We start from the raw sequence: 15,947 nt of genomic DNA on the forward strand, positions 1-15,947 counted from the left end.
TATTCTTACTGGATTTAATATTGAATTTAAAGTGTATTTCTTAATATAAAGTTAGAAGATTACATTATTTAATGTAATTTGAAAAAATTGTCAAAGCATTAGTAAATCTTTGGGGAAAGGCTTCTCATCACTGTTAGATCATAGAAAATAATAGAGGTCATAGAAAATAATAAGGATTTGGTGTTATATTTGGGTCATTCTCATTCAGGATAATTAAGTGGATAATTCCCTCTGGTCACTTTGCCTTCTTGTGACTTTTTGTTTTCTGTGTGCTACCTCCTACCCATTTCACAAAAATTTAAACTTCTGCTATAAGCGTTAGTCTTTCTGATTCAAGATCTTTTAGCTTTATGACTGTCTTTTATATTAATGGGCTCACAGGTTGGGCTCAACAAGTATTAGGTTGAACTATATAAAATCGCTATTTTGGTAGGTCAAAAACAGCCAAATATTGACAATTTTAGATGGTTCAACCTAATATTTTAGGACGTATTCAATAAATACTGACCAAATGACTAACTGAATGAATGAATAAATGGAGACTTTGTGCTTTAGGACAGCTTAGGTTGAGGATTCTTAACCTTTTTTATGCTGTGAATCCTTTATCAGAATAATATTTTAAGTGCTTAAAATAAAATACATATCGTTATAAAGAATACCAATTACATTGAAATGAAGTTATTAAAATTAAAAAAGCAAACTTATGATACAGTAATACATGCTTTTTTTATTAATACATTAAATAACAAGATCATCTAAAAGATGAGGAAGTTAAATTTTATTTTCCTAAGACAGCAACGTGAAGACTGTTTTTGTTTAGTTTGCATAAGTGCATCACACTTGGGTGGTCTTTGATTAACCCTTGTAAGTGCGAAATACTGGGAAACATCATAGATGTCTGGACCACCACTGTGTGATGTCACCATTTGGTGCTGAATGATTGCTTCGCAAAGAGGTGCCAAATCTTTGTCCATCCTCATCACACCAGATGAGGGAGACTGATCACAGGTGATCTAGTGGCAATTTTAACAACTACTATAACTTGGAAGTAGTGATAAATGTCAGTGATGTTTTGAGGTATTTGCAACAATTGCTGTATGGTGTAAAAAGACTGTAATTTCAGATGGAATCAAAGACACAGGTAGTGCTAATACTACTGTGCTTTGTTGCCTGTATTCGTAATTGAGAAATGCTAAATTTCTGGTAGAAGTTAGTGAAAATATAGGTGTAATTCCATCCCCCCACCCCAATCCAAATTCATGGACTTTTTGCTCCTCTTCCTTTTAAACTCCTAGTGTTGAGTTTTGATTGTTAATGTTCCATCAACTCATGTCTATCAGATACTTGTTCTATACATTAGGAATCTTAAATCAGTCTTGTTCATACTTGGAGCAACATGCTTACATTTTTAAAGGTTTGGAAGTTAGAAGGTCTTAAATCATCTAAGGATGTTGACTTGACCCAAAGATGTGTATCCATGGACATCTGCTAGATCTGCTCAGATCCCTAGGCTGTATTAAAGTATTAATGCTCTCCAGTCATAGGTATTAGAGCCAGACATTGTCTTGGCATCCTTGTTTTGCATGGCATTATTACAAATAGTAAATGTGAAGGGGCTCTTTTTCTATGTTTTGCTTGGAGATTCCAAATACAAATTTATACTTAGATGTGGAAATTTTCATAACGAAGATTTGATGTATGGTTTCTTTAGTCACTTAAAAATGTTAACTTTAATTCCAATCATAAAAGGGGCATTATATCAGTTAAAAAGATCATCAACTAATGAGAGCTACAGGAGTTCAGAGAAGGAAGGCATCACTGTGGGCTGGAGGAGCTGGGGAAAGCTCCATGGAGGTGGTGAGATGCGCTGGGCTTTAAAGAGTAGGAGTAAATGAACTGAGGGAAGTGGGGAAGGCATTTCTAGCAGGGACATTGATATGAACAAGGCATAGAGGCTTTGAGTTATGTAGGCTGGATCCCAGGAGTGAATAATATATATTCCTCATGAAATTGCTTCTTAAAAGCCAAAACGTTCTTAAGCTCTCAATAAAGTGAACTATAAAACTGGTCTACTTTGGTAAGTAATTATCCAAATTCTTTGTTATTTCATGCCTGTAAAGCATAATTTCTTAACATATACTGGTATGAATGAAAATGTAGCATCCCAATTTTCAGTTTCCCAATCATTTTGAATCTTTTCCCTTTAGCGACACCTAGTGGGAGCATGCTTTTAATAACAATGTAGCATCTGCCTTATGTGTTTTTTAGTTGACCTTACTGAATTAATGATTTGTCTGCTGCTTCTTTTCTCTTTTTATAAGTTGTAAATGAGATGATTCTGTCAGGGATTTGGCTTTCTATAGATCGTATGGTGAAGGCCTTGGCTCTTCTCAGCTCTGTACGTGTTTATTATGTTCCTGATTATTGCCAAGCATTTTTAACTTTTAGCAATAATCCATTGTAAGTGCTAAGGCACAGTGGTGCCAGCTTGCAGCAAGAGCTAGGTTGACAAGGAACTTCAGATAGTTTCCAAAGTGTCTAAGATTTTATTGTTTAGACTCCATCCCTGCTTTAGCCAATCAGGGCCCATCCCTGGAGCAGGGATGGAGTTAATCTTAAACAGACCCCATGACAAAGAATGGGAGATGAATGGTTTCCCATAGGACATTTGGGATACTTGTTCCAGAAGGAAGGAAAAGTTACTAAGCAATAGACCACAGTGATCTGCTTCAGTTGTTAATTCAAATTTTGAGCTGTAAATTAATAAAGCCTTTTGTTACGGTTGTAGGGATCATCCATGTATCATGTGGACTGGAGGCTGCAGGAGAATTCCAGTTTTGGTATTCCATGCTGAGGCTATTCTGACAAAGGACAACAATATTCGAGTAATTGGAGGTAGGTCTGACTTCCCCCACAGAGGGCAGGCTGGGCATGGCCTTAATAACACCTTCTTGCAGAAATTGATACTACATTTAGATAGGGAAAGGGACCCGATCATGAGAAAATTCTGTGTAATTTTTTTATACATGAAAGGATTATCTGTGATTTCTTAAATTGTGTTCTGCATATTCAATTGTTTTCCCTCTTTTTTTTTTTAGAATTATGTGTACATGTGTTTATTGTTTTGGGTTTTTTTCCAATTTTATTGAGATATAATTGACATACAGCACTGTACAAGTTTAAGGTGTACGACATAATGATTTAACTTACATACATCATGAAATGATTGTCACAAGTTTAGTGATACTGTTTTTCATAATTGTGGTAAAATGCACATAACCAAATTGACTGTTTTCACCATTTTAGAGTATACAGCTCAGTGGCATTTAGTACATTCACAGTATTGTGCACCCATCACCACTATCTAGTTCCAGAACATCTTCATCATCCTCAAAGTAAACCCTGTACCCATTAAGCAGTCACTCCCATTCTCCTTTATCCCAGCTCCTGGCAATCACTATTCTACTGTCTGTCTCTGTGGCTTTGTCTAATCTAGATATTTCATATAAATGGATTCATACAACATGTAGCCTTTTTTGTCTGGCTTCTTTCAATTAGCATAATGTTTTCAAGGTTCACTCATGTTGTAGCATGTATCAGTACTTCATGCCTTTTTTATGGCTATTTCCCATTGTATGGATATACTACATTTTGTTTATCCATTCATCAGTTAGTGGATGGTTGTTTCTACCTTTTGTCTGTTATAAATAGTGCTGCTGTCAACATTCATGTATAAGTTTTTGTTTGAACACCTGTTTTCAATTCTATTGGGTATATGCCTAGGAATGGAATTGCTAGGTCATGTAGTAATTCTTTGTTTAACTTATTAAGGAACTACCAAAGGATTTTCCATAGTGACTGCACAATTTTACATTCCACCAGCAATATATGTGAGTTTCAGTTTCTCCACATCCTCACTAGCATTTGTTATTTTCTGTTTTTTAGAATATACCAATGGATGAGAAGTGGTATCTTATTGTGGTTATGATTTGCATTTCCCTAATGATTAATGACATTGAGCTTTCATGTGCTTCTTGGCCATTTGTGTATCTTCTTTGGAGAAATGTCTATCAAGACGTTTGCCTATTTTTTGATTGAGTTTCTTGTCTTTTTGTTGAGTTGTGAGAGTTCTTTACACATTCTGGATACTAGACTCTTAGCAGAAAAATGATTTACAAATATTTTTTCCTTTTCTGTGGTTTGTCTTTTCACTCCCTTGATAGCATTCTTTCATGAGGAAAAGTTTTTCATTTTGATAATGTTCAATTTAGTTTTTCTTTCGTTGCTTATGCTTTTAGTGTCGTATCTAAGAAACCATTTCCTAATCCAAAGCCATGGTCCCTATGCTTTCTTCTAAGAGATTTATAGTGTAAGTTCTTATATTTTGAGCCAAATGGTCTTTGATTGTTTTTTTTATATAGTGTGAGGAAAGGGTCCACCTTCATTCTTTTACATGTGGATATCCAGTTGCTCCAGCATTAGTTGGAGAGACTATTTTTTCCCTATTGAATAATCTTGGCACTATTGTTAAAATCAGTCAACCAGAGGTATAGGTTTATTACTGTACTCTTAATATTCTAGCAATGTGTATACTTATTCTTATACCAGTGCTATATTATATTGATTACTGTACCTTTGTGCTGAGATTTGAAATTTGGAAATGTGACTCCTCTAACTTTGTTTTTCTTTTTCAAGATTTTCTTGCTATTCAGGGTCCTTTGCAATTCCATTTGAATTTTAGGGTCAGCTTTTTCATTTCTGCAAAAAAGACTGTTGAGATTTTGGTAGGGAGTGTACTGAATCTGTAAACTGCTTTTGGATTGCCATCTTAGTGTTAAGTCTTCCAGTCCATGAACATGGGATGTCTTTCCATTTATTTAGGTCTTCTTTAGTTTCTTTAGCAATGTTTTATAGTTTTTAGTGTGCAAGTCTTGTAGCTCCTTGTTTAACTTTATTCCTAAATATTTTATTCTTTTTGATGCTATTATAAATGAAATTGTTTTCTCAGTTTCATTTTTGGGTTGTTCATTGTCAATGTATAGATTTTTGTATATCGATCTTGTATCCTGAACCTTGCTGAACTCATTTATTAGCTCTAACAGTTTGTGTTGGTGTGTGTATTCTTTAGGATTATCTCTATGTAAGATCATATCATCAGCAAATTGAGATTTTACTTCTTTCCAACCTGAATGCCTTTATTTCTTTTTTCTGCCTAATTGCTCTGGCTAGAACTTCCAGTACAAAGTTGAATAGAAGTGGTGAAAGTGGGCCTCTTTGTCTTGTCCCTGTTCTTAGGGGGAAATCTTTCAGTCTTTCACCATTCAGTATGATGTTAGCTGTTGGTTTTTCATAAATGCCCTTTATCATATTGAGGAAGTTCCCTTCTGTTTTTGTTGTTGTTGTTGTTGTTGTTGTTGTTGTTGTTGTTATAGTTGTTGTGGAGTGTTTTTTATCATGCAACAGTGTTGGATTTTGTCAAGTGCTTTATCTACATCAGTTGAGATGATTGTATGTCTTTTTGTTCTTTCATATTATTTGTGTGGTATCTTTACATTGATTGACTGGTTGACTTTTGTATGTTGAACTACCCTTGCATTCCTGAGATAAATCTCACTTGGTCATGGTATATAATCCTTTTAATATGTTGCTGGATTTGGTTTGCTAGTATTTTGTTGAGAATATTTGTACCTATATTCATAAGGGATATTGTTTTATAGTTTTCTTTTGATGCCTTAGTCTGGCTTTGATATTAGGATAATGCTGGTCTCATAGAATGAGTGCTTTCCTCCTTTTTGGAAAAGTTTGAGAAGGATTGGCATAATTCTTTGAATGTTTGATAGAATTCACTAGTGAAGCATCTAGTCCTGATCTTTTCTTTGTTGGAAGGTTTTTGACTGTTGGTTCAACCTCTACTTGTCCATTCTATTTTTTATTTCTCATTGAGTCAGTTTTGGTACTTTATGTGTTTCTAGGTTTTTGTCCATTTTATTTAGTTTATGTAATTTTGTTGGCATATAATTATTCATAGTATTCTTTTGTAATTCTTTTTATTTCTGTAATAAAGTAGTAATATCCACACCTTCATTTCTGATTTTAGTAATTTGAATCTTTTCTCTTTTTTCTTAGTCAGTCTAGCTAAAGGTTTGTCAATTTAGATGATCATTTTATAAAGCCAACTTTTTATTTTGTTTATTTTCTTTATTGTTTTTCTATTCTCAACTTAATTTATCTACATTCGTCTTTGATTTTAAGGAATACTCTGAGTCTTGGTGTTAGCCTGTAGCTGTCTTCAAAGTTTACACTCTATGGATCCAAACTGTTGTGTGATACAGTGGAGAGTCTATATGTGGGTTCTCAGCCATTAGTTCAAATTTCAGCTTTGAATTTTACTAGCTGTCAATCTTGTGTAATCTTTTAAACTCTCTTAGTTCATTTCATTTTTAGTAAAATGGAGATAATAGCTACCTTACTGGCATTGTGAGAATTAAATGAGGTCACTTCATGTTTGACACGTAGTAGACACTCAAAACTTATGCTGCTTACTCTACTTATTGAACAGGATCTGCTGTACTTTAAAATGACTTTAAGGTCTGTCCTTGCCCCATAATAACCCAGGAGTTCACAGGACAGTGAGCACCTGCTTCTGGGATTTGAATTCTCCTCCCTCCCCAAGGGTCATGGTATTCTAATCCTCTCAGCAAGTTGCTAGGTTACCACTTAAAGGGACTATGGTTCATTCATGTTCTCTGAAACCTGAGTAACAGAGTATTTGCTAACATTTGCTGAGAAACTCCCTCTAAGTATGATTAGAGTCAAAACATCAAAGGTGGGTGAAAACAACAAAGGAAATAATCCCCCCCAAACATACTTCTTTTGGTTTGCTTGTCACATAAATGAATCCAACTATTCTATGGCAGTAGGCAGATCTTCTTTTTAAGAACACTTGACATTTCTTGGAAATTAGCATCGATCAATGTAATGCCATTATTCAAGCAGTCACTATTTTCTAGAACCTATAAGTCTTTGAATTTTTTTCCTTTACACATTCCTGTGATTAAAGAAAAAGCAACTAACCTTTTTTCTCAAACTCTGTTTTTGAATATTCTGTATATTCCCAATTCCTTGAGGTTTAGTAATTTTCTTCACCTTTTTGAAAAGAACAATTTGAATGAGTTTTGTTAGTTGCTGCCTCAGATTTGAGAATTGTTAAACATTTTGGTCTTTTTTTTTCTCTCTCTCTCTTAAATAGCTGACATAGATCTGCTCAGATCATAATCCTGGGTTAAATCCCCTTGAGAAGTATATCTGGGGCATTAGTTATCTTCTGTTGATCTTAGAATGTTAGATTCTAACCTTGTTTTTTCTGTTATCTGTTCAATGTTTCATTGAATTCACTGTTAGTATTTTTGATACATGAGATTTTATATGCTTTATTTGTGAAATATTCATGGAATATGCTTTTTCTTACTATATCCATTTTTTTTCAAAATTATATGTACCTTGAACATGAAAATGGGATTGCTTATTAAAGACAACAGAGATATTTGCAGTTTAAAGTAATCTTTTCCTAGAATGAAGTATCATTTTACAATTTGCCTATGAGTATGTCTGTTTCATAAATTTGCATTTGTATAGACTAGCACTGTCCAACAGAAATATATAAACTATACATGTAATTTTTCAATAGCTTTATTTAAAAAAGTATAGAAATAGGTAACACTAATTTTAATAATATAATTTATTTAATCCCAAATATCATATCCACATTTACTCAGTATAAAAAAATTGCAAAAATATTTTGCATCCAGTGTATATTTTATACTTTTAGTACATCTTTATATGATACAAAATTTTCATTGAAAGTATTTGGTCTCTATTTAGAAGTATTTAGATTTCATAAATGTTATAGTTGAAGAAGTAAATTCCTATGCTCAAGTTGTTCCAAACAAGTTTTCCAAAAACTGAGTATCAGTTTTAAATTTTAGATTTATTTAAGTTAAATAAAATGAAAAATTCAGTTCCTCTGCCCCACTAGTCACATTTCAAGTGCCCAGTAGTTACATGTGGCTTAGTGAGTACCATATCCAAAAGTGCTGGTAAAGACCTAATTTTCTGACAGTAAGGCAAAGCCACACTGTCTTACCATTGAAGGGGTTATTCTTGTATTCTAAAAGTCAAAAACACAAGTTTTATCTTCATTCTAGTTTCCCATGCTACTTTTGACCAAACTCTTTGGGCATTTCATACTCTCTAGATGCTTCTGTGTTGACAGATGATTGGTCCCTTGTTTGTCTTTGCTCCGCTGCCGTCAGTCCTGGAACTTGCCAGGGGTCCTAGCTTTTCAGGTTGTCTCCTGAGATGCACGTGAGTGGTTGGAGAGGAGGAAATTCTACAGTCTTATGGTGGAATTGACATGATGCGTGTTCAGAGGCTCAGATGTCGGAAGTTTGGCAGTTTACTAGCGGGACCATGCCCTGCCTCTTATTTTATATGGATGAAAACGTGGCCAACCAAGGTTGTCAGTCTTGGGCAGTTGTGCAGGTTCAGTTTATAGTTGCAATTCTCCACTTGTCTCTTGCTAGGGAAGGGAAGCCCAAGCTTACTTTCAAAAGAATCCCCCAAATCTAGATTTTTATGTGAATTCTTCCAATTTTAAAAGGTTAGCAACTAATTCAATTTTATACTGAAAACGCCATGAGGAATGGACAGACTATAGGCTGGATTTGGCTCCTAGGTTACCAGTTTATAACTTCTCATCTAATGTGTACTGGTAAAGCATTATTGGACATTGGGCTATTGAACACAGAACATGAATGTGAGTTAAAATCCTCAGCAGTCACTGTTGCTTTATATCTCTCCACCCTGTCTCTCTTGCACTCCCATTTTGGAACATATTCAGTGTGCCTGAGTTGGGTTAGAGTTAGTTGGTATGGATTAGTAGTAGATGGTCACTGCTTACTGCTTACATACCGTGAGAATCAGGTCTGCCACTGAGCACAGTGATAACTTTTTCTTCTGTATTAGGACAAGTAGGAGAAAGAGTATTAATAGCATTTTTATTTTTTAATTTGGTATAAATCGTATGATTTACTACGTAAGATACTACATATTAATAGCTGTTTTACTGTGTGTTTACTTTTTAACTATATGAAAAATTTTTCTATGTGTCTGAGCTTTCTTGTATTCTAAAAGCTTTACATATATTAACTGAGTGCTTTCAACTACCTTTGTTACTAACCCCATTTTATAGGTGAGGAAACTGAACATAGTGAAATTAAATAAATAATTCAAGACAGCAGCCAGGAAGGAGTAGAGCCAGGATTTGGACCCTGGCAGTTCAGCTCCAGAGACATGCCCTTTCTCTTACCTCCCCTGTCCTCGCCTGGTCCCCATATAATGATTCTCTAGTTTTCCACACACCTTACCTATCGCCTTCCCTGTGGCCTGGCACTGTGGGGCTAGCACTGCAGAACAGACACAGAATCAGCGCAGTCCTGGTCCCAGCAGTCAATGAGGCTTTGGCTTTTGTGCAAAAATGCAAATATGCAAAAATGGAGATGTCATTGATCACAGTTGTCGTAATAAAAAGACCTGGTTTTCTTTCATTTTTCTGAGCATTTTATTTAAAAAAATTAAAAACCACCCAACAAGTTGTAAGACTAGTACAATGAATGCATGTGTACTATTTCCCTAGTTTCACCAATTATTAACATTTTTCTATGTTTGTTTCTCCCTCTCTTTTTCTTTCTGAACCATTTGAAAATTAGTTCAAATACTTCCCACCTAAATACTTTTTTCAACACGTTTATCCTAAGAACAAGGGCATCCTTGTTCTTTTTGCAGGAATATCACTTAGTGAAGTCGTGGCCTTCTCTGTGTATCCTATTAGGAAGCATATCATGTCCATTATATTGCATTATTGGTGATGGCAAGTTTGATCATTTGGTTAAAATAGTGTTTACCATATTGCTTCATTGTAAAGATACCTATCTCCTTTGTTACAAGCGTTCTCTGGAGTGTTATTTTCAGAATTGTGAATGTTCTGTTCCCCAGTAGTCTCTCACCTGATAGTGTCCATTGATTCTTGTCTGAATCACTTACTCTTACAGTTTTTGTAGAATGGTGATTTTCTATTTCTATTTTTCCTTCTACATTTATTAGCTGGCTTTTCAGTAAAGAAGAGCTTTGTCTTCTGTGTTTGGCAGAATATTGGTCCCCCAAAAATGTCCACCTCTTAATCCCCAGAACCTGTGAAAATGTTCCTGACTTAGCAAGGGGGAATTGAGGTCGTAGATGGAATTAAGGTTGCTAATCAGCTAACCCTTAAGATAAGGAGATTCTTCAGCTGGGCCTAGTGTAATTACAAGAGTCCTTTAAAGTAGAAGAAGGAAACAGAACAAGAGTCAGACTGATGCAACTTGAGAAGGACTAGACCTGCCATTGCTGGCTTTGAAGATAGAGGAAAGGGACTGCCAGCTGGAGAATGGGGGCGGCCTCTAGGAGGTGGAAAAGGAAAGGAAATGGACCCAACCCAGAGCCTCTAGAAAGGAACACAGCCCTGCCGATGCCTTGATGACACTTATATTGGACTTCTGACCAAGAAAACCAATGCACCTTCTCACCTTCTTATCAGTGTGGATTCATGGGTTGTTTTCTTTTTATAAGTGAATTATAATCTGTTTATGTCACTATTGATTTTTATATTCAAATTGCCTCAAATTTGGCCTTAGAGAGCACCCCTTCAAGATCCTTGTATGTGTTCTCATGTCACATGAGCACTGTCCTCTTTTTTGGAATAGTTAAGATATTCCGTGCTTGTACTTTCTCTCCCCAACATGGAATCAGAACACAAATTCCTTTTTTTTTAATCTTTTAAAAATTTCTTGTGATCATATATCTCCAAAGATTGAATATGTGTCCTGGATTGAGCTATATTACCATGTTAATGAATATATAATTGGGCAGAACAATATGAGTAAATTACAATTTTTATAAATAATGAACATAAAAGTAAATAAAAATTGGAAATCCATTCTTAATAATACGAATTGAGCATTTACAAAATTAATTGGTTCATTTATCCATGGTTGAATATTATCATTGCTAGAGTAAGACAGAGTTCAGCTAATTTCTCTTCTTCTTGATTGTTTTTATAGAGGTAAGCACTAGGAAACCTTAGAACACAAATTCTTGAGCAGTGCACTGTGTTGCTGCTGAGGTTATACATTGCACCCAAGTGAACACACCTGACTCTGGACTGTTCTTCTTATAATGAGTATTGGAAAGACAACATAATAGTGATTGAGCACTGGGAAAGCCATGTAACTGGGCTTTAGAAGTTTGCCACAAGAATGAGAAGTATGGAGTGTCTGGCCTTGTCATTCCAATCCTCCTGTGTCTGCTTGGCATGGTGTTCCTGTCAGGGCTGGACAAGTAGCAGGAAGGATTTGTGAATATTTTCACATAAATTTATAAAAAGAGATGCTTATGTTTAACTGTAGAGGCTGAATTTTGTTCTAGGGTCTGTCTATAAGTTTCTGTATTATACTCCTTCAGAAATTGTTCAGTATGCAGTCCTTTTTAAAAATTATTCTGAGAATTCTTAGTGAACAATTTGTAGAGATGCATAGAAATAAATTGAATTTAATGGGCTAGAGTAAATGTTAGTCTTCAGGATATATAGAAACCTCACATGATTATAGACTTTCTTCTTAGACAGAGGTCACAAGCACAGCATGCTCTTAGGGCCCTGGCAGGAGAAAAAGAATGAATGAAGCAGGCCGGGTGGGGACAGTGCTGAACTGGACAGCACAGGCCCGTCCTGAAGGGAGCACTCGCACTTCTCCGGTTGACTCTTGCTTTGCCAGACAGAGAGCCCAGGGTTGCCAGAATTTTCAAAAGAAGCCCAGAAATCTCTATTTTTATGTGAATTCCTCCAATTTCAAAAGGCTAACAGTTAATTCAATTTTATTTTTAAAGCACAATGAGAAATAAACCATGTTTGCAGATTGGTTTTTGGCCCTTGTGTCTCAGTTTGTAACCTCTGGTCTAAGATATGCTGGTAACCAGCATTATTGCACATGAGGGCTATCTAGAACAGGGTTTCTTAACATGTTTGATGTAGTGGGTCTCGTTGGCAGTATGGAGAAGCCTATGCATCTCTTGTCAGACTAATGTTTTTAAAGTGTATTTTAAAAATACATAAGACTGCAAAGAAATTGTATTGAAATATACTTATCAAAATATCTTTTAAAAAATGAAATTTGAGATATATATGCTTTTTTTTTATTACTGCATTAAATAACATGATCTAGTGGTGAGTCTTTTAACTGCCATAATTTTTAAATACTGTGAGAATAAGTGATTTTTTGAAGTAACTGTAAACAACTTTAAAATAATATTCAAATACTTGATACCTACTGGTGGCAGGGTCATAGGCACTGCTAATACTATTCTGCTTTGTTGCCTACATTTCTAATTGAAGGTAATGTTACATTTCAGCTAGAAATTAGTGAAAATAAAGATGTTATTTTTTCCTCTATCCATGATTAGTGACACCTAGTGAATCTCAGGTTAAGAACCCTTGGTCCAAAGTTATCCTCAACCTACTTGTAATAGCATAAGGATAGCAGTATAATGTTATTGAGTATAATTAAGCCAGCCACCATCTACAGTTTATTTCTTTCTCTACAGTTAACTTTCTGGTTACTGAACTTGATTCTGTGTTTTTCTTTAGAACGTTATCATTTGTCTTACAAGATTGTACGAACAGACAGTCGCCTGGTACGCAGCATTCTGACAGCCCATGGATTTCATGAAGTAAGTTCATTTTCACTACCTTACCTGATCTGCTCAAAAGCTGAAAATCCTAGCCACCTAATTGACTATCAGTTAATAGGGCCAACTCTGGAAAGTACATGGGACCACTGCTTAGTGATGACAGAACTTGCATTGAATTTCTGAGTGGCTTTATCAGTTTATCTTTGAAGTATATGGAAAACATTTCCACAAGATTATTTTATTTTTGGACAAAATTTTTTTTTCTGCTTGCTATATTTTTAGGCATGGGCTAGAGGCAGAGTTGCCCATAAGGAATTGTCTGGTACCCAATTAAAGCTCTTTGATTGCAAGCAACAGAAACAAACTCTGCCTAACTTAAACCGAAAAGGATTTGTAGGAGAGATGTACACAGCATGGCTAGCAGAATCAGAGGAAAATCTGAAAAAGAAGGCCTTTGGAAGGAGAGAGACATCATGGAAGGAGAGAGACATCAATAGTCCCAGGGATCTGGGAACAGAAGTCTTCAGGACCATCTCTATTGCTGTAGAAGTGAATCGACTCCATTCACTGTCCTTGTGCCTTTCTCTGCCCAAGAATCATATTCTGGAGTTAGAATAACTGGCCTAGCTTGGGTCAAGGGTCTACTCCTTGGAGGAGGGGCAGTTGATTGACAGGTCTTCTAAAACCAAGAAGTCTATTATTCTCAAAGAAAAGTAGGAAGATTGGGATGTTGACATCAAAAGGGACAGGCAGAAGTTCTGGACAGACTTCCACTGTAGATATTTTGAGACAGTTGATAAAAGTCTGGTTACTAGCTTCTTATCCTAGATTGAGGTATGAAGTAGACGAAGAAGTTCTGGTACCAGTTTATGTCCTGTCTTGTTGCTCTTTTATCTCCAGGGATTAACATGATACCTGTCACATCAGAGGCAGAGAATCCAGCATTTTTGAATGAATGGACAAATGAATTCTAATGAATGAATGAGTGAATTCTAAGTTGGTTTTATACTATAAGGTTTTAGATCTGATCATCACTTTATACCCAGCATCTACAAGGATATAACGACAGTTTAAGAAGGATTTTGGGGTTGGGTCCTCATCTCATACTTTGATATGCAAGAATATTAAGAGACATCATGGACTTCTATAAAAAGGTTAATTTATTCTACCTTTTGCGTATAATATTTGTCCAGCTGGGATGCCCCTATGAATGCACTGTCGATGAAAAGTCTCTCTGGCTTTTCCTTCCATCATTCTTCCAGGGGCTGTCTCTGATGTTTTTTATCTTGTCTTTTTATCTGCCCTTAGGTTCACCCAAGCAGCACTGACTATAACCTAATGTGGACAGGATCCCACCTGAAGCCCTTCTTACTTCGCACCCTCTCTGAAGCACAAAAGGTTAATCACTTTCCCAGGTAATGCTCTTGTAGCTACTTTGCTCCACGTCAAGGTACCTGACATTGAGGCAGGTAGCCAGCAGAGGTAATTAATGTTCTTTAAAACAAAAAAGTCTGTGATATAGGGCAGCAGTCTACAAATCAAACTGAAGTGTTCACATCCCTGGACATATCTGAAGGCTTTGTAAGGACTCTGTAGGCATGGATGGTTTTAAAGGACACTGCTTCTGGGATGCAGATCCCATAGATCTCTTTTCTAGAACTGAGCTGCTTGTGAACCCTTCATGTGGATAAGTTCTCCCTTCTTACCTCCTTTTTCATAGTTACTGTTTTTCCCCTTTATAAAAGAATGGCTCTCCTAGAATTGTAATATGATGCATTGTCCTGGGGTGTAAACATTTCCAGTGTTCCAAACAAAGGAACAAAAATATTGGTGTTTAATTCTAGTAATAACATAATAACAGATTCTTTTGCATGATAATGATTTCCATTTCTTTACTTTTAACAGAATTAAAGGAGGACATAATCAAGTTGCCAGCTGAGAGGTCATTCAATATAAATTTTAATGATAGGTCATCTTGTGACTTCTGACATATAGTTAGAATGGAATTCAAGGAATTGAGTGTCATTGCTATATTAAACTCCTTCCAGTCCCACTGGTTAATGTCAGCCTAGAGAGACAATATTGTCTAGTGACTAGAAGCACAGGCTCTGTAGCCAGCTTACCTGGGCCCAGATCACAGCTCCACTGACTGACCTTGGGCAAGTGACTTTTCTGAGCATCAACCTCCTCATTGGTAAAAAGAAGGTACTAATGACACACACTTCGTAGGACTGTGGTGAGGATTTAATGTATCAACATCTAAAGTGCTTAGAGCAGTGCATTCTTGCCACATAGTAAACACTGTATAAATGTTAGCTGTTATTTTTGTGAACAAAGTTTCTCCATATTTTTATCTGTGAAAAAGAAAATAGGGATATAATTGATACTGAACCCTACTTCATTCTAGCAGTAAGTAATGTTTAACCATGGAGAGATGTATGACCTGCTGGAGAAGAGGGCAGCTAATCTCGTCTGTCTAATGAAGAGATGCAGAAATCCAATAAAATTTTTATTATTTAGTCAGTGGTTATGTCACATTTTATTTCCAGGACTTATGCCCCAGTTACTCACTCATGCTAACAAGTTATTTTCAGTCACCTCATTTCTTTTCTTCTCCTTTTCATGAGATGAAAGTTCTTTCTTGGTTATTCAATTCTACTGTCTTAGTACTCAGTCAATGTGTATAAATACCCAGCCTATACTATCTCTAATGTCAAATAATTTCTTCATAATTTTAGGTAAATGTATGTTTTGAGTCTTTATTACAAGTTCCGGATTTATTTTATGTCTGAGCTTCATTGGCAGAGAATAATTGAAACCTTATTTTCTTCCTTAATGCCTGGAAGATGTGGATTTGGTTTCCAAATGTGTGACTGGATGCTTGAAGTGAATCAGATGCAACTATTTTAAATAGGTATTCAAACAGTCTTAAAATAGCCCACAGTAGAGTCTGCATTCCTAATTCATGTCAGTAGTATATTATTTATTTCAATAGCTTTTGAACTATTCCTGTAGGTATATGGAAATTCCATCTCAATTTGTACTCAGACAATAGTAATAACCTCTAGCCTGTATTTTCTTCATTTCTCTTTGAATGTGTTGTACATGAATGTTTGAGAACATTAACATTCCATTATCTAAATGCAGTATACATTGGCTTCTGCTAC

General features: G+C 35.6%; 1 protein-coding gene across 17 annotated transcripts in view; it reads left to right on the forward strand.

The window, feature by feature from the left end:
• TTLL5 (tubulin tyrosine ligase like 5) overlaps positions 1–15,947 on the forward strand; it is a 254,847-nt gene that overhangs the window by 2,606 nt on the left and 236,294 nt on the right. For all 17 annotated transcript variants that reach the window (XM_032482399.1, XM_032482401.1, XM_032482408.1 and 14 more), the window contains exons 3-5: positions 2,789–2,895; positions 12,737–12,819; positions 14,089–14,195. In XM_032482399.1, coding sequence (XP_032338290.1) covers positions 2,789–2,895; positions 12,737–12,819; positions 14,089–14,195 — 297 coding nt within the window. The remainder of the gene's footprint in view (positions 1–2,788; positions 2,896–12,736; positions 12,820–14,088; positions 14,196–15,947) is intronic.

Source organism: Camelus ferus, chromosome 6 (assembly GCF_009834535.1).
Source record: "Camelus ferus isolate YT-003-E chromosome 6, BCGSAC_Cfer_1.0, whole genome shotgun sequence".
Classification (NCBI taxonomy): Eukaryota; Metazoa; Chordata; class Mammalia; order Artiodactyla; family Camelidae; genus Camelus; species Camelus ferus.